The following is a 21719-nucleotide window of genomic DNA, read 5'->3' as shown; positions in this document are numbered from 1 at the left end:
TTCTGTGACCAGAAATGCCTTTAAGGCATGGCTGATGTTTTTAAACATTTCTTTCTTTACTTTGCAGGACCACTATATGCAATCTTTACACAGTCCCGAGGATCATAGAACCTGTGTGGCTTACCATGATGTTTAACACATCAGAGAAGAATCGGTTATGCTATCACTTTGTCAGAGATTTCACCTTGCTGATAGAGCATATGTCAAAGAATCAGTATGTATATGGTACTCTTATTTTCTGAATCAATGCCAATGAATTTAAAGTATTCAAAAAGTTCAGTTATATAGCGATAGACTCTTGTTGATAAATTTTCTATGGTGTTCTTCATCTTTGGCAATTTTTACCCTCTGTTCCTATATGGTTACAGCATTAGTCATATTAAAAATGTTAATATGGCTTCTTTGGCTCAGACACTGAACAACCATCCATACATTTGAAGCATTTAGATTTTCTCTAGTGGCAGCATTTTTTAGAATTCTTTTCATGGGATTATGAACATCACTGGCCAGCTAAGTATTTATTGCCCATTCCTAAATTGCGCTTAAGGTGGTGATGAACCACCTCCTTAAACCACTCAATACATGTGGTGAAGGTGCTTCGTTAATGCTGTTATTAGGAAGTGCCAGGATTTTGAACCAGTGACAGTGAAGGAATAGCAATATACTTCCAAGTCGGGATGGTGTCTGATTTGGTGGTGATGTTCTCACATGTCTGCTGCCATTGTCCTTCTCGATGTTGGAGTTTTATAGTGATTTGGAAGGTGCTGTTGAAGGAGGCTTGACAAGTTGCTGCAGTGCATCTTGTGGATGGCACACACTGCTGCTGCCACTGTGCACCAGTGGGTGGAGGGACTCAAGGTTTAAGATGGTGGATGGGTACTAATCATGCAAGTTGTTTTTGTTCTGAATGGTGTCAAGCTTCATGTGCTGCTGGAGCTGCACTCAGCCAGACAAGTGGAGAGTATTTTATCGCATTGCTGACTTGGGCCTTGTAGATAGTGGGACAATTTTGGACCCAGCAAGTGAGTCGCTCACCTCGGAATACACAGCTTCTACCACAGCTATTTGTTTCTGGTCAGTGGTGAACCCCTCCCCCCAGGACATTGATGATGAGGAGCTTGACAATAATAATGTCATTGAATGCCATAATTCTCTCAGATCTGGTCACCACATTACAGGAAGGACATAATTGCTCTGGAGAGAGTACAGAGGAGATTTGCAAGAGTGCGGTCAGGGCTTGAAAACTGTAGCTATGAGGAAAGGTTGGATAGGCTGAGGTTGTTTTCCTTGGAACTGAGGAGGCTGAGGGGTGACCTGCTTGAGGTGTACAAGATTGAGGGGCCTAGATAGAGTAGACAGGGATGCCCTGTTTCCCCTAGTAGAGAGGCCAATTATCAGGGGGTGCAAATTTAAGGTGATTAGTAGAAGGATGAGAGGGGAGATGAGGGAAAAACTTCACCCAGAGGATGGTGGGTGTTTGGAATTCACTGCCTGGTTTGGTGGTGGAGGCAGAACCCTCAACTCGTTTATAAGGCATCTAGATCTGCATCTAAAGTGCTGTAACCTGCAAGGCTACTGACTGGGTGCTGGAAGGTGGGATTAAAATGGGCAGCTAGTTTTATTTTCTTTTTTTTGGCCGACACACAAACACTGGGCTGAATGGCCTCTTTCTGTGCTGTGACTTTTCTATTGTTCTCTTTTTGGAAAGGGCCATAGCCTAATGCCTGTGTGTCTCAAATGCTGTGTGCCACTTATCAGCCCAGTCCTGAATGTTGATCAGGTCTTTCTGTATGCAGAGATGGACTGCTTCATTACATACGGAGTTATGAATGGTACTGAGCAGCGTATAGTCAGGAGTAACCACCCCCCCCTCCCCCAACTCCTGACTTTAGGATGGAGGGAAGGTCATAGAAGTAGCTGAAAATGCCTTGAACTTGTGCAGCTAAGACCTGAGGCTGAGATGATTGGCCCGCAACAACCATAACCATCTTCCTTTTGGGCTAGGTATGACTCACACAGAGAGTTTTCCCCCTGATTCCCATTGAATTCAATTTTACTGGGACCCCTTGATGCCATACTTGCTCAAATGCTTTCATGTCGAGAACAGTCACTCTTGCCTCACCTCTGGAGTTCAGCTCTTGTTCATGTCAGACCAAGACTGTCGTTGAGTGGTCCTGGCAAAACTGTGTGTGCAGGTTATTTTTGAGTAAATGTTACTTGATAGTACTGTCTGCAGCCTTTTCCATCATTTTGATTGAGCATAGACTTGGATAACAGCAGCTATCTGTCACGGGAAGCGATAGACTGAACCATGGGAAGATGTCATTTCTACATTAAACATCGTCTGTTATGGCTGTAGAGGCTGGGTTGTGAGTGGCAATCCTTTCTGTAGCTGGCACAGATGAATAGCATTGGTCTGAGGTCAGTTGATTTTTTTTTTCTTCTGTCATCTGGTTATTTATTTTGTCCTCTGCTTTTCTTTTCCACACCCTTCCTGACTGCTTGCCCCCAGGCACTCTGGTCAGTGGCAAGAACTTCCATGCATCAATCATAATCCCAGTCATCTGAAGGCTGTATTGCAGATGTGGGTGACCTGTTGGTCTTGTGCCAATAGCAAGCTAGCCATAGAGCACGTCTTCAGGGATGTGGCTGTCATCAATTTAGCTCACATGACCCAGCCAGTGGAGCCACTGCAGACTTGAGGGCAAACATGCTGGGGATCCTTGAACACTGTACTTCCATATTCGGCACTCTGTCTTACCAGGAGATGCCCAATATTCATCTGAGGCAATGGAGTTGGACTTTGTTCAGCCACTTTCTTGGCTTGCATAAATTGTCCATGCTCGCTACTGTAAAGGAGGCTGCTGAGACCACAAGCTTGGAGAGCTTTGTATTTTCAATTAGTTTGCTGTTGATCCACACTTGACTTCTCAACTTTGCCAAGGCTGCAACTGTCTTGTTAATCCTGGTGCTTATGTCAGCATCAAGGGACAGGGTGTGAAGCTGTCGTCAACTTTGAGTGAGGTTGTCAGTGTTGATGGAAGGTGGAGTCTCTACATCCTCCCCATAACTTTCGTCTTCCTGACGCTGATTCAGTCCAAACTCCTCGCAGACCGGGAGAACCGATCCACAAGCTATTGCAAGTGAGCTTCATTATGGGATGCCAGCATGGTACCATCAGTAAACAGCGCCTCATAGACTCAGACATTAAGCAATTTGGACTGCTGTGCAGTCTTGCCAAGTTGAGCAGCTTGCTGTCTCCTCTGGCATGCGGGTAGACACCCTCATTTGAGTCACTGAAAGTGTACAATAGAGCATGGAGAAAAATGTGTCAGAGTTAGCACCAATGTGGAGCCCTGCTTTACCCCATTGCTGATCTTGACAGCATCTGATATTGCTCCATTGTAACTGACAAAACTCTGCATGTTCTCAAGAAAAGAAGAATTGGCGGTTAGGAGGGTCTTGTATTTTCCACAACAGTTTAGAGTCCAGTGACGAGGTGCAGGTCTTGATGAGGTCCATGAAGACAATTCTGCACTGTTCACAGCACTTCTGTAATTGCTGAAGTGAGAAAATCAAGTCGCCTGTTGATCTGCCAGTTCTGAAGCTGCACTGTGACTCAGGGTCAATGCATGACGCTGAGGTCTGCAATCTGGTCAGAGCAACACACGCAAAGACCTTCTCCACAATATTTAACAAGGAGATTCCTCAGCAGTTGTTGCAGTCACTGCGTTCCCCTTTGTTTTTGTACAAGGTGACTACATTTGCATCGTGCGTGTCTTGAGGCACAAATCTTTCCTTCCAACTGAGACACAAGTTCATGGAGACGCTGCAGCAGTGCCAGTTTTCTGCTCAGTGGTTTCAGGTGGAATGCCACTATTTCCTAGGACTTTACCACTGGTGAGATAGTCAGTGGCCTTGTTGAGCTCTATTCTGGTGGGCTTGCTGTCCAGCTACTCTAAGACCAGAAAGTCTGGAAGGGCACCGAGAGCTTCTTCAGTAACCATGTTCTCCGTTGCGTAGAGCTTAGGGTAATGAGCCGCTGCCGCCCCCACCCCCCATCCATCTGATTGCTAGGTTCAGTGATGATCACCCCTGTCTTTCTCTTCAAGAGAGCTGATTTGGTTGCTGCTAGGCCTGATAATTTCTTGATTCGTTCATATCACTCTAGCATCCCTGGATTCAGCAGCCGGTCATATGATATTGCAGAGTTTCAACCAGTATTGATTGACAGTGCTGAGCGATATGATGAGACCTGATCCTGATAGCTCTGAGAATATCTACATTTTATTTGCTTGGGACTTGTTTGATAGCACGAGGGCTTTCCTCTTGGTTGCTGTAACTGGCACCATTTCAGTCCAAGAATTCTCAACCAGTCAGCATTCCTGTGATATCTTTTCTGTATGCAGTGAGTGCAAAGTTGTAGATGATCCTTTGGCACGACACTCTGGCCTTTGACATTGTTCTCAGAAGGAGCCTAATTGAGGGTGTTGAGGAATTTCTGGGTCCTTCCTGTGTGAGTGGTATGGCAAGTATTGACCTGAAGACAACCTTTCTTCTTGGAGTGGTCTAGTTTTCTTAGCTGACGCCTGATTTTGACCACCTCTCTGATGTGTACCAGTGCCACAGTCAGCGCTGCGTTAGCTGCAAGTTATGAGGACATGGAGGTTGGTACGCCCTGTGATTAGATTTGGTTGGTGGTGGTGGCGTGATCTCTGTCTCAAGGGCACTTGTGGCCTGGCTTGGTTTGGAAGTAGCAGTTCATCTCACATAGCCATGGTAATAGCATAGCTCTGGCAACCTCCAGTACCTTGTGTTGAAGTCCCCTAGAAAGTACAGTACCCCAGTGCAGGGAATGCTGCTGATGGCACTATCAAGTGTCTCATAAAATTGAGCTTTGACATGTTGAGTGGAGATGTGTGTCGAGGCATAGATGTACATGAGGTTAACTGGGCTTATGCTTGTTGAGAAGCGAAGAGTAAGAAGTCTCTCTGAGCCTGGTGTGGGGGGGCGGGGTTCAATCATCGCAAGTAACGTGTTTTTAACTGCAAAACCCACTCCATGCCCACATGTTGTGTCTTGGTTTTTCCCCTACCAGAAGAACATATGGTGTTTCTCTTTAAGGAATCCAGTTTGAATGAGCCTAGTTTGTTGCAGCGCAGCAATATACACATTGAGCCTTGTAATTTCTTTGTCGATCACAGCTATCTTCTGTGCATCAACCCACAGAAGGTTGTCAGTAAGGCCAGGACACATGGTCCTTACATTCCAGCTTGCAATGTGAAAAACTGGCAGTGTGTTTGTCTTGCTTGGTTCATAGGTTATCGACCCACCTGTTGAGAGATGACTTTCAAAGCTCAAAGGACCCATTGAAGCAAGCAGGCAGTCGTGGGACAGCACCTAACTGATGGGGTTGGGCGGGGGGGTACTATCCAACGAGACACTACTTTTGCCGCCATCAGAAGTAACCCCTGGTGCTCGCGCTCTATACCAATCGAGCGAAAGCTTATTACCAGTAACTTGCTTCCTGTGTTCTGCCAACATAAACCACAAAGCTAGACTGACTTCTCCAGGGCACAAGCCTGGGCAAATAATATGGAGACCCTGAGTTGCCCAAGCATCAGGGTCCCCCCACTATCAGCGCTGCTAGTATTGCTCAAAGGAAAGAATGAAACCTGTGCTGTTTGGTATCTGCTATGCTGCAGGAGTTACCACAAAGCTGCCTGATTGATGACAGATTGCCACCTACGGGACTTCACTTCAGATTTTATATCAGGGTTTACTCCCTTAATCCTCTATCCTGAGACACCCACAGAGCAGTGAAGCTATTTACCCAAAGCTTGGGGATCTGGTTGGTGGGTACCAGGGTGTAACCACATGCTGGTGGCTTGTATGCCATGCTTTGTGGGCCACACCGCCTCCAAGTCCCCTGTAGTTTAGCCTGGGACTGCAGGGTACCTAGTTTACAATGTCGCCATGGAGAGGTACCACATGGGCCTTGGTGAAGGAGAGGTTATGTACTGGCAGCAGAGGCTTACACACAGCACTCTCTTTTTCACAATAGCTGTACTGCTAGCCAACGGTGAGAGCTGAAAGCAAGTGGTGACAAGCTTGTGAGAGTAGGCTAATGGGCTAGTAATTGACCACACTGGATTGTCCTGCTTATGGGCAGGACATGTCTGCCAGATGCCACTGGTCTAACTGTACTGAAACAATTTGGCATGGGGTGCAGCCTGGATGTTATTGGGGCCTGTCAGGGCCTGGAAGAGGTGGGTGCAGATGGTGCCAAATACCGGAGGCTGGGGTGGGGGGGTGGGGGAGCCCAGACTCATTGCTTTAAATGGAGTTTCTTATTGTCCCCCAGACTGAGTGGCCAGAGGCAGAGCTGCAGACCTGAAAAACTGACTTTTTTTAAAAAAGTAAGTATCGGAACAGTCACCCTGAGAGTTCTGAATTTTGTTTTTTTTTAAGCCAGTCAGGTCAATTTCAGCAAGTTGTTGCGCTGCTCTTTCCAATCTTTGGGCAGCTCTGTGGTTCCAATTTCTTTTGAAAAGCCCACCAGAAAGCCACGAAACTGCCCGAAGGTGAACAACAGCGCAGCAACGGAGTGTGTTCTTGCTTTAGAAATGGTATGTGAAATCTCTATTTTGGAGCCGATTGAATGCTGTGAGGGGAGATGGTTGGGGGCTGTTGGAGGAGTATGGGTGTCACTTTTTTGCTGTTGGGAGTTTCTTATTAATTACATTTTCCATTTTGGGCTATAAAATCAATTTGTATGACTGTTTTTGGGGGAAGGGGAAACCATCCTGCTCTTGAGTTAAGGCTGTACTGAATTTATGTATCTTGTACCATGTCCGGAAAAATTCAGTTCAGCAATTCAATCTACTGTATATTTATCCTAAGCTGCTGGTAGATGTCTGATTGACAAATCTTAGGGATAGCGTCATTAGCGTAAAAGGAGCTGATGCCATTTATGGTATATTGTGGGTTGGCATCAGAGAAGTCAGAATGATAAGGTCGTATTAGCTATAGAGTTGAATTGTTTTGTAAATGTCGTGATTTCTTTGTAACTACTTTCCTAACATCAGTTGATTGCTCTGTGATTAATTATCCTTAGAGAATTGGGCCTCCAATTTCACTATTGTTACAGTCTGCCTACTGCATCCAGATGTAATGAAAGAAAGACAAAACCTACATTTATACAGCACCTTTCACAATATCCCAAATCGCTTTACAGCCAATCATATACTTTTGTGTTGTAGTCGCTAGTATAATATAGGCAATGTTAACAAAATCACAGCAGGCTTGAGGGGCTGAATGGCTTACTCCTCTTAATAGGTATGTTCGTATGTCATCCTGGAAGGTTGAGATAAGCTGGGCTAGGTGGCCTTTGTCATCAATAATTATCTTCCAAACAAAGGGTAGAATCGTGGCTGGAGTTCTGTTTATTTTGTTGCTAATGGGAGATTGCCGTGAGTGGGCTTTGTGGGGTGAAATTGCCAGGACAGGATTGCATTTGGGCTCATAGTAAATCGGTAATCTGTTTTGTCCTCCAAATTATTCTCAAAAGCCTTTTCCATTTACTTCAGTCTTATCCTTTTGTCTACTTACCTATTATCCCACTCTACCTTGGTGCTTTTTATGAGCTTTTTAAGGAATGAAATATCATGATAAAGTTGGGTTGCATTGTAGATATTGAAAATATATTGTAGTGAGAATCAGCAATAAGCAGAGTCTTCAGATGGGCTGATCAAGAAAACAGACACAATTGTGAACCATTCAGTCTCTAGCCTCTTAAAAGTTGTGTTGCACAGAGGCACCTGAGCACTCCAATGCTTCTCACTGACGGTGAAGACTTATATTGTTAAATCATTCTACTTGGTTGCTCAGAAGTCATTTGATCTTTCTACTCTGTGAGATTACTGATTAAAATAGAATCCAATTACATCTCTTCTATGAAATAATTATATTGAATAATATTATGCACCCAGGCAGGGGAAAATCATCATCTACTCCTAATGAAAAAGATCTTGTGCAGTTTATCTTGGTGCAAGTATTGAATCTTTTCCCCAGATATGAGTTACTGTCTGTGTTCATAAAGGGCAATGTTCAGAACATGTTGATGAGGGCTGAGGCAGTCACTGAAATCCGTGTTATCATCTACACAGTGTTATAAATAACTATGGGGTATCTTCATATCAAATTAACCCTGCATTATATTGTTGCTGCTCTAAATATTAATGACCCATGCTGCATATATATCAGGCGATATTTGTAACCAGACACCAACAATCGGTGTTATCATTTTATCTTTTCTGTGATTGATGAATCGTGAAAGGGGGAAAAAATATCACGCATGATTGAAGGAGAGGGTTAAGTAGGGTGGGGAATAAGGGACCCAGATACGCACCGAGTAGAAGCACCAGGGCCCATGGCTTTTGCTGTATCCAGTGGACTCAGCCATTTCTTACTCTCGTGGTGTGAATCAAATTGGCTGAAGACTGGCATCTGTGATGCTAGAGACTTCTTTTATTCATTCACAGAATGTAGGTATCACTAGCAAGGTATGCATTTATTGCCCATCCTTAATTGCCCCTGAGAAGGTGATGGTGTGCTGCCTTCATAAACTGTTGCAGTCCCATGTGGTATGGTTACTAACTTCCGGAGGAGACCAAGATGGATCACCCACTTGGTACTTCTGGCTGGAAGAGGTTGCAAATGCCTTCTGTCTTGCCATTGCTCAGCATTATCATATTCACGGAGCTGCATCCTCCTCTTAGTTGTTTAATTGTGCACAAGTGGATATAGCGGGACTGCACAACTTTGGTTGGATGTGATCCATTGGTTGCGAGATTATTTAGCTCTATCCATAGCATGCTGCTGGCATGGTTTATTCTGTTGCTGTAGGTTCAGTAGGTTAGCACCTCATTTTTAGGTATATCTGGTATTGCTTCTAACATGCTCTCTACAATTCTCATTGAATATGGGTGGGTCCGCTGGCTTGATAGTACTATTAATAGTGAGGAATATGCCAGGACATAAGGTTGCAAATTGTGGTGAAAAGCAATTCTGTTGCTGATGACTCACAGTAGCTCGTGGGTGCCCATTTATATGCTACTAAATCTGTCTTCATCTCTCATTTAGCATAATGATAGTGCCACAGAACGTAGTTGAGGGTGGCATTGGTGTGAAAACAGGAAGTCTCCAGAAGGACTTGGCTTTGATCACTGCTTTCAACACTGTCATAGATGCATCTGAGAACAAGATTTTTTGCTTGCATTGGTTCTTTCACCACCTGCTGCAAGCCCAGTCAGGCAGCTGTGTCTTTCAGAACTTGGCCAGCTCAGTCATTGAGGTTATCTTGTCACTTGTGATGATGGACATTCGAAGTCCCCAGTCCAGATTACATTCTTTGCTCTTGATGTCTCTTCAAAATTGTGGTCAACATGAAGGAGTACTGATTCATCAGCTAACTGAGGGCGGTAGCTGGTAATCAACAGGAGTTTCCTTGTTATAACATTGGAATGAGCTGGAATATTTAATATGTTCTTCCTTGAGTGCTTTTAAGCTGAGATTTTTTTTCGCAAAAGAGCATTTTACAACACCCAGCAATCTGAACAGGTGTCAGCCATTTGTCCTTTTGTGCCTTATACCACCATATTTTTTTTAGACATGGCAGTTATTGTCTTTTTAATTCTAATTCCCAGCCTTTTCTGTATATCCCATGAAAAACATTTTCTCATATAAGTACTTTCCTTTTAAACTCATGAATTAATTTTTATACCTGTAACCTTCTGGGACAGTACATTTTAATTCTCATTACTCTTTTGTTTTTCTTGCAAAATGGAGTCCTTATTCTGGACTTGACTATTGGAGGGAATGGTCACTCCTTTGTCACCCTGTAAATTCCCAAAAATAAGAACCTTGTTTAGATTTCCCCTTCGCCTCTATAACACCAGTTTGCTCAGTCTCTTAACAAAGCAATCAGTTTACCTCAGGGTGTCATATGGTGACTCATTGTTCTGTTGTCATCTATCCCAGTGTTAGACAAGCTGGTTTGCTAGTGTGATCAGAGTTTTCAAAACTTTTTTTCTTTTCTCCCCCAATTCAGATTCCTTTCAGCTTTGCTGACAGCTGTGCTCACATATCACCTTGCCTGGGTTCCCACTGTTATGCCGAATGATCATCCACCGATAAAAGCCTTTTTTGAGAAGCATGCATCACAGAATGTGGACTTGTTGGGAAAATCACATCCATACAATCCTCTCTGGGCACAACTTGGTAAGGTTCCCTGATATTTTTCACAATTGAATAACTTAGTCTTATTGGAACTGTCTTTGCATTTAGAAATTAGTCCCAAATAGCAAAATGATAGGCTGTTGTGATTAAAGGTAAGGGATATGCAATGTAGAAAGAATAAGTTGTGGATAATCACCTTAAATTTAGACTGCTTCCCATTACTGCTCAGCCATAAAATTTATGGCAGAAATCTGTTCAAAGAAATCAACATGATATACACATCTGTTGAGGAGCAGTGGCATGACGAGCACTCATCTCATGTCAAGCATAGGGAATCCAATCTACGCAGTACTCAGCTGGCACAGAATTGTTAGCTGTTCTATGGTATTCTCATAATAGATTAGTCCGCTTTGAAACTCAGGAGTAGAAAATGGGTAGAGAGTAGGTTAGAGAATTTGAAAATTAAAACCATTGAACCTCTAAGTACGTATTTAGCTATTAAATAGTAAGGGATATGGTGGAAATGTGATGGATGGTGGCCATCCTGAAACCTTTATTTTTATCTGGACCTGATCTCTGGGCTGAAAGCTATGTGTGTGTGAGTGCAAAGTTTTTGTCCAGTTAGAAAATGTGGATACCTTTACAGCTATTTATTTGACTGTCAACAAAACAGAACATTCATAAAGCATACTGTGACTTCCTATTTTTGTTTAACCCACTCAATCCATTTCTGTATATTGTCCATCAATAAAACATGAGCTGACATGGTTATATTTTGGTGCGATCATGGAGTGACTCTGCTTGATTGGCTCTCTTTGTTCAAGTCCCAGACTCTATATTCTAAAGCATGTGGCAGATCTCATTCCCTAAGATCTAAAGGGTGGCGTAGACCTATGTTTGGTGTAGTGAGTAGGGAACAGCTTCTCGGGAACGTTTCTAACATTCCGCGGCTAACTTTAGAGATTAGTTTGGTTACTAAAAGTTTGAAAAATTAAATTGAAAGACTTAATTGATTGTGGTGCATGATAACTACTTCAGAAAAAAAGTTGAGGAATTTATTTTGTATAGGGTCCTCGTCCATGATGTACATTTCAGCAAATTAGCATGATTAACTTAACAGCTCACCTTGTAACGTTTATAACAGGCCAAATAGCTATGAGTTGTTTGTGCTATAGACAGACTAATTATCTTTTAACACTGAAAGGTGGTGTTCCTCCTTGTGTAATACTTTATGCAAGTTGCACCTGTCCCATCAACTGGTTATTATTTTGTAGCGGTAAAATACTGACCCCTGGCGGTTAAAATGTGAACTGCAAATGAATTTAATTCATTTCAATGCAACTGTAGCGATGCAAATCTCCTGTATTCAGTACAGAAACACCAAGTTAAGCAAACTTGAATCTGAGTTTCTCAGAATTTTGCAAATTTTAAAATCCTGTGAATATGTAGAAGGAGATTGTAAAGGCAGTAGCTTTTTTTTTGCAGGATTCGGGTAACTATCCAGGGCTTTAGAGAAAAGTGTGCAATTATGGTGCAGCAGGCTCGAAGTACAGGAGCAGCTATGGCACTTCACACAAAAAAAAACACCCAGGGTAGAGACAGAGCCAGTTCAAATGAGAAAGAGAAGCACTGACACAGTGGACTAAGTGGGAAACTGTCTGAGGGAATACGAGATAATACGGGAAGAGTGGAACTGGTCTTTTAAGTAGTAGCAGCAGTAAGTTAAATGGGAACTGACTGAGAAACGCTGGACAGAGTGCAAGTATTTCTTTTTACAATAATTAAGATTATAGATCCGTTCCACCTAGTATGCTTTCCCCATTAGGTTAGATAGTCTGTGGCCTGATGGAAGAAGCTGATTTGATACATGCCAAAACTCCACCTTTGTTTTCATGCTTCCGGGTGACCTTCCATTTGTATGCCTTTCACGTCACCAGGTCATCTGAGTGCTTCACAATCAATGAATTACTTTCAAGTGTAATCACTTGTTTTGTAGGGAGTACAGCAGCCAATTTATGCAAAGTGAGGTCATAAGGTCATAAGACCATAAGACGTAGGAGCAGAAGTAGGCCATTCAGTCCATTGAGTCTGCTCCACCATTCAATGAGATCATGGCTGATCTGATAATCCAGAAATCCACTTTCCTGCCTTTTTCCCATAACCCTTGATTTCCTTACTGATTAAAAATCTGTCTTTCTCAGCCTTGAATATACTTAACGACCCAGCCTGTACAGCCCTCTCTGCGGTAAAGAATTCTACAGATTCACTACCTTCTGAGAGAAGAAATTCCTCCTTATTTCTATCTTAACTGGGTAACCCCATACTCTGAGATTAAACCCTCTGGCACTTGACTCTCCTACAAGGGGAAATAACCTCTCAGCATCTACCCTGTCAAGCCCCCCAAAGAATCTTGTATGTTTCAATAAGTTTGTCTTTCATTCTTCTAAACTCCAATGAGTATATGCTCAACCTCTCCTCTTAAGAAAATCCCTCCATACACGGGATCAACCTAATGAACCTTCTCGGGACTGCCTCCAAAGCCAGCTTATCTTTCACAAAATCACCAAATTTTAACAGCACAGAAGGAGGCCATTTGGCCCATCATGTGCACCAGCTCTCCAAATGAGCATTATGATCTAGTGCCATTGCCCTTCCTTTTCCCCGTACCCTTGCACATTGTTTCCATTCAAATAATCATCCCATGCTCTCTTGATTGAACCTGCCTCCACCACACTTCCAGGCAGTATATTCCATACCTGAACCATTTGTTGAGAGATGTTTTTTTACTCACGTCACATTTGCTGCTTTTGCAAATCACTTTAAATTTGTGCCCTCTCGCTTTTGATCCTTTTACAAGCAGGAACAGCTTCCCTCTATCTACTCTGTTCAGCCCCCTCGTGATTTTGAATATCTCTATCAAATCTCCTCTTAGCCGCCGCCTTTCCAAAGAGAATAGTCCCAACCTCTCCAATCTATCCTCATAGCTGTAGTTTCTTATCCCTGGAACCATTCTTCTAAACCTCTCCTACACGCTCCAATGTGTTCACATCCTTCCTATACTATGGTGCCCAGAACTGTACGCAATATTCAGCTGAAGTCTAACGAGGGTCTTATATACATTCAACATAACCTCCCTGCTCTTGTACTCTGTTCCAATTAATAAAGCCCAGAGTACTTAATTAACTGCTCTCTCCACTTGCCTTGCCACCTTCAATGATCTATGCGCATATACACCCAAGTCTTTTTGCTCCTGCACCCCTTAAAATTTCACCCCTTATTTTATATTGCCTGTCAATGTTCTTCCTATCAAAAAGCATCGCTTCACACTTCTCCACATTGAACTTCATCTGTCACCTATCTGGCCACACCAACAACTTGTCTATGTCCGTTTAAAGTTCCACAGCATCCTCCCAAGCTTTGTATCATCTGCAAACTTTGAAATTGTCCTCTGCACGCCAAGATCTAAATCGTTGATATATATCAGGAAAAGCAAGGGTCCCAATACTGACCCCTGTGGAACTCCACTACAAACTTTCCTCCAACCCGAAAAGTATCCATTGACCATTACTCCCTGGTTCCTCTTTTTCATCCAATTTTGTATCCACATTGCTGCTGTCCCTTTTATTCCATGAACAATAACTTTCTCAAGTCTGTTTTGTGGCATGGTATCAAATGCCTTTTGAAAGTCCATGTACACCACATCAACAGCATTATCCTCATCAACCTTTTCTGTTGCATCTTCAAAAAACTCCAAGTTAGTTAAACACGATTTCCCTTTTAGAAGTCCATGCTGACTCTTTTTCAACCCATGTTTTTCCACGTGACTACAAATTCTATCCCAAATAATTTGTTTCTAGAATGTTGCCCACCACTGAAGTTAAACTGATTGGTCTGTAATTGATGGGCTTATCTTTGCAGTCTTTTTTGAACAAGGGCGTAGTGTTTGTAATTCTCCAGTCCTCTAGCACCACCCACTGAGTTTAGGGAAGACTGAAAGATTATGGTCTGTGCCCCTGCAATTTCTACTCGCTTCCTTCAATATCCATGGCTGCATCTCGTCCAGTCCTGGTGCCTTGTCAACCTTAAGTACCGACAGTCTATTCAACTCTTCCTCCTTGTCAGTTCTGAACCATTCCAGCGACAAAGTTTCCACGTCTGTCAACAGGGCCTGGGTAGCATCTACCTCCTTGGTAAAGACGGATGCATAGTATTCATTTAATACCTCAGTCGTGGCCCCTTTGTCCATGTATTAATGCCTTTTTAGGTTTCTAACCTGCCCTACTCCACCTTTTACCCTGCTTTTATTATTTATATGTCTATGGAAGACTTTGGGATTCCCCTTTATGTTGGCTGCCTGTCTTTTCTCATCCCTCTTCGCTTCTCTAATATGCTCTTTCACCTCCCCTCTGAACCTTCTGTATTTCTCTTGGTTCTCAATTGTATTTTCTATCTGATACCTGTCATTAGCGCACTTTTTCTTCTTTATCTTAATTTCAATCTCCTGATTCATCCAGAGAGCTCTGGACTTGTTTTCCCTATCTTTCCCTTTCGATGGAATATACCTTGACTGTGCCCAAACCAATTCATTTTTGCAGGTAGCCCATTGTTCAGCTACAGTTTTTCCTGCCAATCTATCATTCCAGCCTATCCAGCCCAGCTCCATTCTTGCCCCAATTGGCTCTTGTCTAGTTAATTATTCTTACTCTGGATTGCCTAAAATGTACAATAAAATGATCACTATCTCCTAAATGTTCCCCCACTGACACTTGATCTACTTGGCCCACCTCATTTCCAAGAACCAGGTCTAACGGTGCGTCTTGTTGGATTGGACACATACTGCTGCAGAAAATTTTCCTGAACACAATCTAGGAACTTTGCCCCTCTCTGCCCTTTACACTACCACTGTCCCAGTCTTCATTCAGGTAATTAAAGTCCCCCATTATAACTATTCTATAATACCTGCATCTCTCTATAATTTCCCTGCAGATTTGTTCTTCTATGTCCTTCTCACAATTTGGCAGTCTGTCGACTACGCCGAGCAATGTAATTATGCCCTTTTTGTTCCATAGCTCTAGCCAAATTGATTCTGTCCTTGAACCCTCTGAGACATCCTCTTTCTCCAGCACTGCAATGCTCTCCTTAACCAATACTGCCACCCCTCCTCCTCTCCTACTTTTCCTTTCTCTCCTGAACACCTTGCACCTAGGAATATTTAACATCCATTTCTGCCCTTCCTTGAGCCAGGTCTCTGTTATCACCACATCATATTTCCACATAGCAACCTGCGTCTATAATTCCCCGATCTTATTTACTATACTCTGTGCATTCACATACAAACATTGTAACCCTGATTTAGATTTTTAGCTTCTCCCATGCCCTGACTTTACCTGTTAACTTAGTATTCTTTATATCTGTCCCTCCCAGTATTTTGTGCACCCTGGTATTCCTCTCTAATATTTTCTCTAGATTCCCACACCCCTGCCAAGTTAGTTTAAAGCCCTCACGACAGCACTAGCAAACACCCTGCAAGGAACTCTGTTCCAGCTTGTACAGATGCCATCTACCCAAGAGCCTGTCCCAGGAATCTAAAGCCCTCCCTCCTGTGCCATCTTTCCAGCCACGTATTTATCTGCCTTATCCTCCTATTCCTGTACTCACTTGCATGTGGTACTGGGAGTAATCTGGAGATTACTACATTTGAGGTCCTGCTTGCTAATTTTCTACCTAGCTCCCTAAGTTCTGATTGCAGGACTACATCCCACTTCCTGCCTAAGTCATTGGTACCAATGTGAATCACGACCCCTGGCTGATCACCTTCCCCCAGAAGAATGCCCTGTAGCCACTCTGTGACATCCTTGACCCTGACACCAGGGAGACAACATACCATCCTGGAGTTAAGTCTACAGCCACAGAAACGCCTGTATTCCCCTAACTAATGAAGCCCCTATCACAATAGCTCTTCCTTTCTTCTTCCTCCCCTCCTCCAGTACTGTTGAGTTGCATGTGGTCCACAAACCTGGCTCTGACTGCACTCCTCTGAGGAACCAGTGCTCTCACCAGCTTCCAAAACGGAAAACCGATTTGTGAGTGGAACCCCAGGAGACTCCTGCACTACATGCCTACTTCTCTTGGACTGCCTGGTGGTCACCCTTTCCCTGTCTGTCTCCAAGCCTTTAAGCTGCGGTGTGACAACCTCTCTGAGCATGCTATCCAAGTAGCTCTCAGCCTCGCGGATGTGCCACAGTAACTCTGGCTGCTATTTGAGTTCAGAAACCCGGAGCCCAAATTTCAGCAGCTGACAGCACTTCCTGCAGATGTGGTCAGCTAGGACACTGGTAGTGTCCATGACTTTGTGAATATTACAGGACACGCCTTCCACTCGACTAAGCTGCCCCGCTATGTCTTAACTCTACTTCCCTTATGTTAACTTTATTCTACCTGGCATTATTTATATTACTTCATTATATTGGCCCTTAATTTCCTTTATTCCTGGTGCTTCTCAGTTAAATCCAAGTATAGCAACTTGTTTAAAAATATTACATTTTTCTAATTTACTCACCAGTTCCTGCTTACCAAGGCTGCTGCTTTTCTTCTGCGGAAAGGTAGAAAAAGAAAGGAGCATCTCCTCCCTTCTCACCGAAGCCCCACAGTCACCAAACTCCAACTGAAACATATGGCTGCAGCCAAAAACAGCCACTCCAATGCAGACTTAGATAAATAAGGGGACCAAAACTGTTCACAGTATTCTAGGTGTAGTCTAAGTAGTGCCTTGTATAATTTTAGCAAGACTTCCCTACTTTTATACTCCATTCATTCCCTTTGAAATAAAGGCCATCATTCCATTTGCCTTCTTTATTACCTGCTGAACTTGTATGCTAGCTTTTTGTGATTCATGCACAAGGATCCCTAAATCCTCTGCTTCCAATCCAAGATCATTTCTTGCTATGGAAGTAGCCATCTCATACTAACAAAGCTACCCCACCACCCTTTCCTTCCTGTCTGTCCCTTTAGAAAAGTCTCACCCCTGAATATTTAGATACCAGTTTTGACCACCTTGTAACCATGTCTCTGTAATGGCTATAAGATCATAGCCATTAACCTCTATTTGTGCCATTAATTCATTTACTTTGTTCCGAATACTACATGCATTTAAGTAAAGAGTGATTCATTTTACCATTTTTCCCCCTTTGACCCTATTTGCTACTGTTTTTTAATGTTTGTACACTCTGTCCCTTCCTGTCACACAAACACCAGTGAGATAAATTAAGGATTAATCTGTTCTGTTGAGGGCTAACTTGGTCAGGACATGGGAGAACCCCTTGTGTGTGTTTCATTGGTGCCTGGCATTTAACATGAGGCAGGTTTATTTTCCAAAAGGCTGTATGATATTTTCAAAGTATCTCAGAATATTTTCTGCTTTGGTATTTATAACTCTTAGCAATTCTGTGCCTTTCCTTCAAGGTGATCTGTACGGAGCAATTGGTTCTCCAGTGAGGCTCGCCAGGACTGTAGTGATCGGAAAGCGTAAGGAATTAGTTCAACGCCTACTTTATGTCCTTAGTTACTTTATAAGGTGCTCAGATCTTCAAGAGAACCAGCTAATGCGCAAGGGGAAACTACCAGAAGATGAGAACTTGCAAACGGGAACCAAGATCTCCACTGCATTGGAGAAGGGAGAAGTGGAAGAATCTGAATATGTAGTGGTCACTGTTCATAAAGATGACCTTGCTTTCGTGACTCCACCAACAAATGTTAGGAAAGGAAACATCATCGTTATAGACAAACCAACGCAAGTAGATTTCAAATCCAAGACAGACAGCAGCAGAAAGACTGAATCAGATGGCTGTGAGAAGTGGACTTCTGGACAGTGCAGTGAATCTTCCTCTGTTTTGAATGGTGCCAAATTTGATGCTGCTAACACTTGCAGAAAAGTCACAGTGTTTGTTCAGGAGAACAAAAGAGAGGCAGTGACGACTGTGAAAGAGGCCGCATTGGGTAACGCAGAGATACAAATGCTTGTCCATGAGGCAGTCAGGTTAACTGAAGGATCTTCTCATTCTGCATCACCTACTACAACTAGTCCTCCAGTGAAAAGGTCTCCAGCTTCCAGTGTTACGTCTGGAATGAAGTGTCCAGACAGGCTTCGCCAAAGGAGCCCACACCTGCAGGACAGAGTACTGTTTCAGATTGGGTCTTCATTATCACCTGATTCAGATATTGAGATTAGAAGGAAGGAAATGGAAGAAAAACTAGAACGTTTCAGGGACCACCAAGGTGGAAAAAATGACAACAATAGTCAAATGCAGAAAGGCATTGACTTCCCAGAAACAGATGGAGTAGATCAACCTGCTGAGGAGCAACCAGAGCTAACTGAGGTTGTAGGCAGAGTGCAGGTAAAGCAGAAACATTGTTATGCAAGAATCCCTTCCTGCGAAGGAAGCACAAATATCTTTGAATATTTCACTGAGGACAATGGCATTGAAGCAAACACAGTGGATGAACTAACTAAGCAGGTTGCTAGCATCACCATTCCAAAGGAAACACTCAAAACGTCTGGATCCTCAAGAGAAGAAAACCGCTCAGAGAATACTGAAACAATAAGGACTTTGTGCTGTGACATTATGGAAATACCACCTCCTGAATCAGTTGACACTAGTTCTGGCAATCAGGATTATGGGGACAGAGCCTCCGATGCCATCCCCTGTAAGGAGGATGAGGATTCTGGGAAGAAAGTTACCTTAAGGTTAGATGGTGATATTCCCAGGAATGAAAGTTCTGACAGTGCTCTTGGAGATAGTGATGATGAAGATGTGACCCATGATTCGCCTGTTCATGGACCTGAGTTTTTGAATGAGAGACAAGATGTCATGGAGGAGTTTGAACTTCCAACACCAAGGCAAGAACATTTATAAAAATATGGTTACAAAAGATTGGCTGGAAAAAAATCCTCCAGAAGAGGCCATAATTTGATTCTGTGATAGTTACAAATTAATATACTGTTTCTGTTGTAGATCCATACAGTCAAGGAAGGTTCTTGGTCAGTGGTGAGTTAACTAAGCTGACTCGACCAGGTTTTGTGATATGGCCCATTTTAGCTACCCCTTCCCCAAATTCAACAACTTGATCCATACTGTCTTGGTTGACAGTTCAGGAGTACACACTTAAGTGGCAGAAGACTATCAGCCCTTAGAATCATAGCTCTAACTTCAGGAGCGAATTTGAATAAAAGTTAGGAACATAGCAACAGGAGCAGATCATTTAGCCACTTGTTCATCAGTTGATGAAATCACTGCTGATTTGTCACCGAGCTCCATTGAACCATCTCTGTCCATATCCCCAACACCTATATTCCACAGAAATATATCAATCTCACCTAACGTCAGTTGCTGTTTGTGAAAGAAAGTTCCAAACATCTGCACCATTTTTTGATGTAGAAATGTTTCCTAACTTTGTTCCTGAAAGACCTGGTTCTAAGTTTTAGGCTATGTTTCTTAGTTCAAGATTCCCCATTTGGTGGAATTAGTTTCTCTTTCTCTACCCTGTCTGTTCCCCTTTAATGTTTTGAAAGACCCCAGTGCATCCTTGTGGACCACATGAGTCACATCCTGCTCATTGTCCCTACTGCCTCCTGCAACTCAATCAATCTCCACACTGATCAATAATTTGCCTTCAATTCCAGGAGCTTCAGCTTTAGTTATCTGTTATATATAATCCACCTGGGGAATCTAGAACTAGAAGACACAGTTTAAAAATGAGGGGTCTCCCATTTAACATGGAGGTAAGGAGGAATTTGTTTTGGGGGTTGTGAGCCTTTGGAATTCTCTTCCCCAGAGAACAGTGGAGACTGGCTCATTGCATACACTCTAGGCTGAGTTAGGTAGATTTTTGATGCACAAGGGAATCGAGGGTTATGGAGGGCAGGTCGCAAAGTGAAGTTAAGGCCCAATCAGATCAGCCATGATCTTATTAAATGGTGGAATAGGCTTGATGGGCCAAATGACCTACTCCTGCTATTACTCTCTCTCACTGCACATGCCCCCACACACAAACTCACTCTCTATTCAGTCAGGTTTGTCAGGCATGACCTACCCTTTAAAAATCTATGCTGATCAATGTTCAAGCTTTTAAGAGCCCCTATTGCTCTTAATTAATCTCTTTTTTCCTAGTTATTATAAAAAGTTTGATTTTTGATATCCCTAGTAAGTTTTTTTTCCTATTCCCTTTTTGTAGTTCTTACTATCTATTTTGTCACCCTTTGCTGCTCTGTGTATCTCCGCAATTCACCATAATCAGTGCTTTTTTGGCATCCTTATATGCTTTGTCATTTAGTTTTATATTGTTCCTTACCTCTTAGTGATCCATGGTTGTTTTTTGTGCAAACTATAACTCATGCACCTTTGGGGCATTAACTGGTTCCCTGTCATGTTATTTTTTTAACCTATCCCTCTGATCTTCAGTTAATTTAACCATTAACACACTTAGAGTTTACTGTTGATAGTCTTGGATTCATCCCATTAAAATCAGCCATACCTAATCTAGAATCTTAGCTGCTTGGCTTTCTCCTTTTCAAACATAGCAATAATAATATGATCATGTTATTTGATAAATGTTCAGGCTGTTAACAAAATCTGGTGCATTACTCATATATTTAATATGGCCTGCCCCTTTATTGGCTCTAGGACATACTGCCGCAGAAAACTGACCTGAACACACATGAAATTAGCTACCTTTTTTGAGATGCTCATCTCTTAATTTTCATATATATAAATCCCCCACTGAAACCACACTTTTTTATTCATTCATGGGATGTGGGCTTCACTGGCTGGGCCAGCATTTATTGCCCATCCCTAGTTGCCCTTGAGAAGGTGGTGGTGAGGTGCCTTCTTGAACCGCTGTAGTCCATGTGGTGTAGGTACACCACAGTGCTGTTAGGGAGGGAGTTCCAGGTTTTTGACTTTGTTTACATACTTGTCTAATATCTGCACTAATGCGATCTACCACATCATGGGGCCTATGCACAGCCGCCACTACAATACCCATAAAATTCCCACTGCCCGCTTGCCTCTCATTATATCCTCTCTTATGTTAATTTGCAACTTAAAACTCAAATTTGTTATTGATGAAACAAATCATCAGAGCATCTTGTGATTCAAGGTATCTCCCTACATGCTTATATGCCCTGCAGACAAGAGAACCCCAGATTTGATTCCCAGTATCTCATATAGCTGACCTCGGATGCAACAACAATTCAGGTGCAATAATTAGTCCATTCATACTGAGGAAAGGAAAAAATTAGCCTTTGCTGATAATTGCTTAGTTCCAAAAGTATATATGTGGACATTGAGTGAGGAGCAGATACATTTGGGCTTTGACATCCTATAGGATTGAAAAGGCTGCACACATTTAGAGAACTCATGGATAAGTAACTCGGGCATCTCTCTGGGAGGGTGTGCCTTTGACAGCAGGACAGAAAATTGTGC

The 21719-nt window shown here is 42.8% G+C and overlaps 1 protein-coding gene across 2 annotated transcripts in view; it reads left to right on the top strand.

The window, feature by feature from the left end:
• LOC121276373 (folliculin-interacting protein 2-like) overlaps positions 1-21719 on the top strand; it is a 112298-nt gene that overhangs the window by 73119 nt on the left and 17460 nt on the right. For both annotated transcript variants that reach the window (XM_041184705.1, XM_041184712.1), the window contains 3 exons: positions 68-214; positions 10112-10281; positions 17701-19135. In XM_041184705.1, the coding sequence (XP_041040639.1) occupies positions 68-214; positions 10112-10281; positions 17701-19135 (1752 nt within the window). The remainder of the gene's footprint in view (positions 1-67; positions 215-10111; positions 10282-17700; positions 19136-21719) is intronic.

This window comes from Carcharodon carcharias, chromosome 1, assembly GCF_017639515.1.
Source record: "Carcharodon carcharias isolate sCarCar2 chromosome 1, sCarCar2.pri, whole genome shotgun sequence".
Taxonomy (NCBI): domain Eukaryota; kingdom Metazoa; phylum Chordata; class Chondrichthyes; order Lamniformes; family Lamnidae; genus Carcharodon; species Carcharodon carcharias.
The sequence above is the reverse complement of the archived record's forward strand: the minus strand, read 5'-3'. Positions and strand labels throughout refer to the sequence as shown.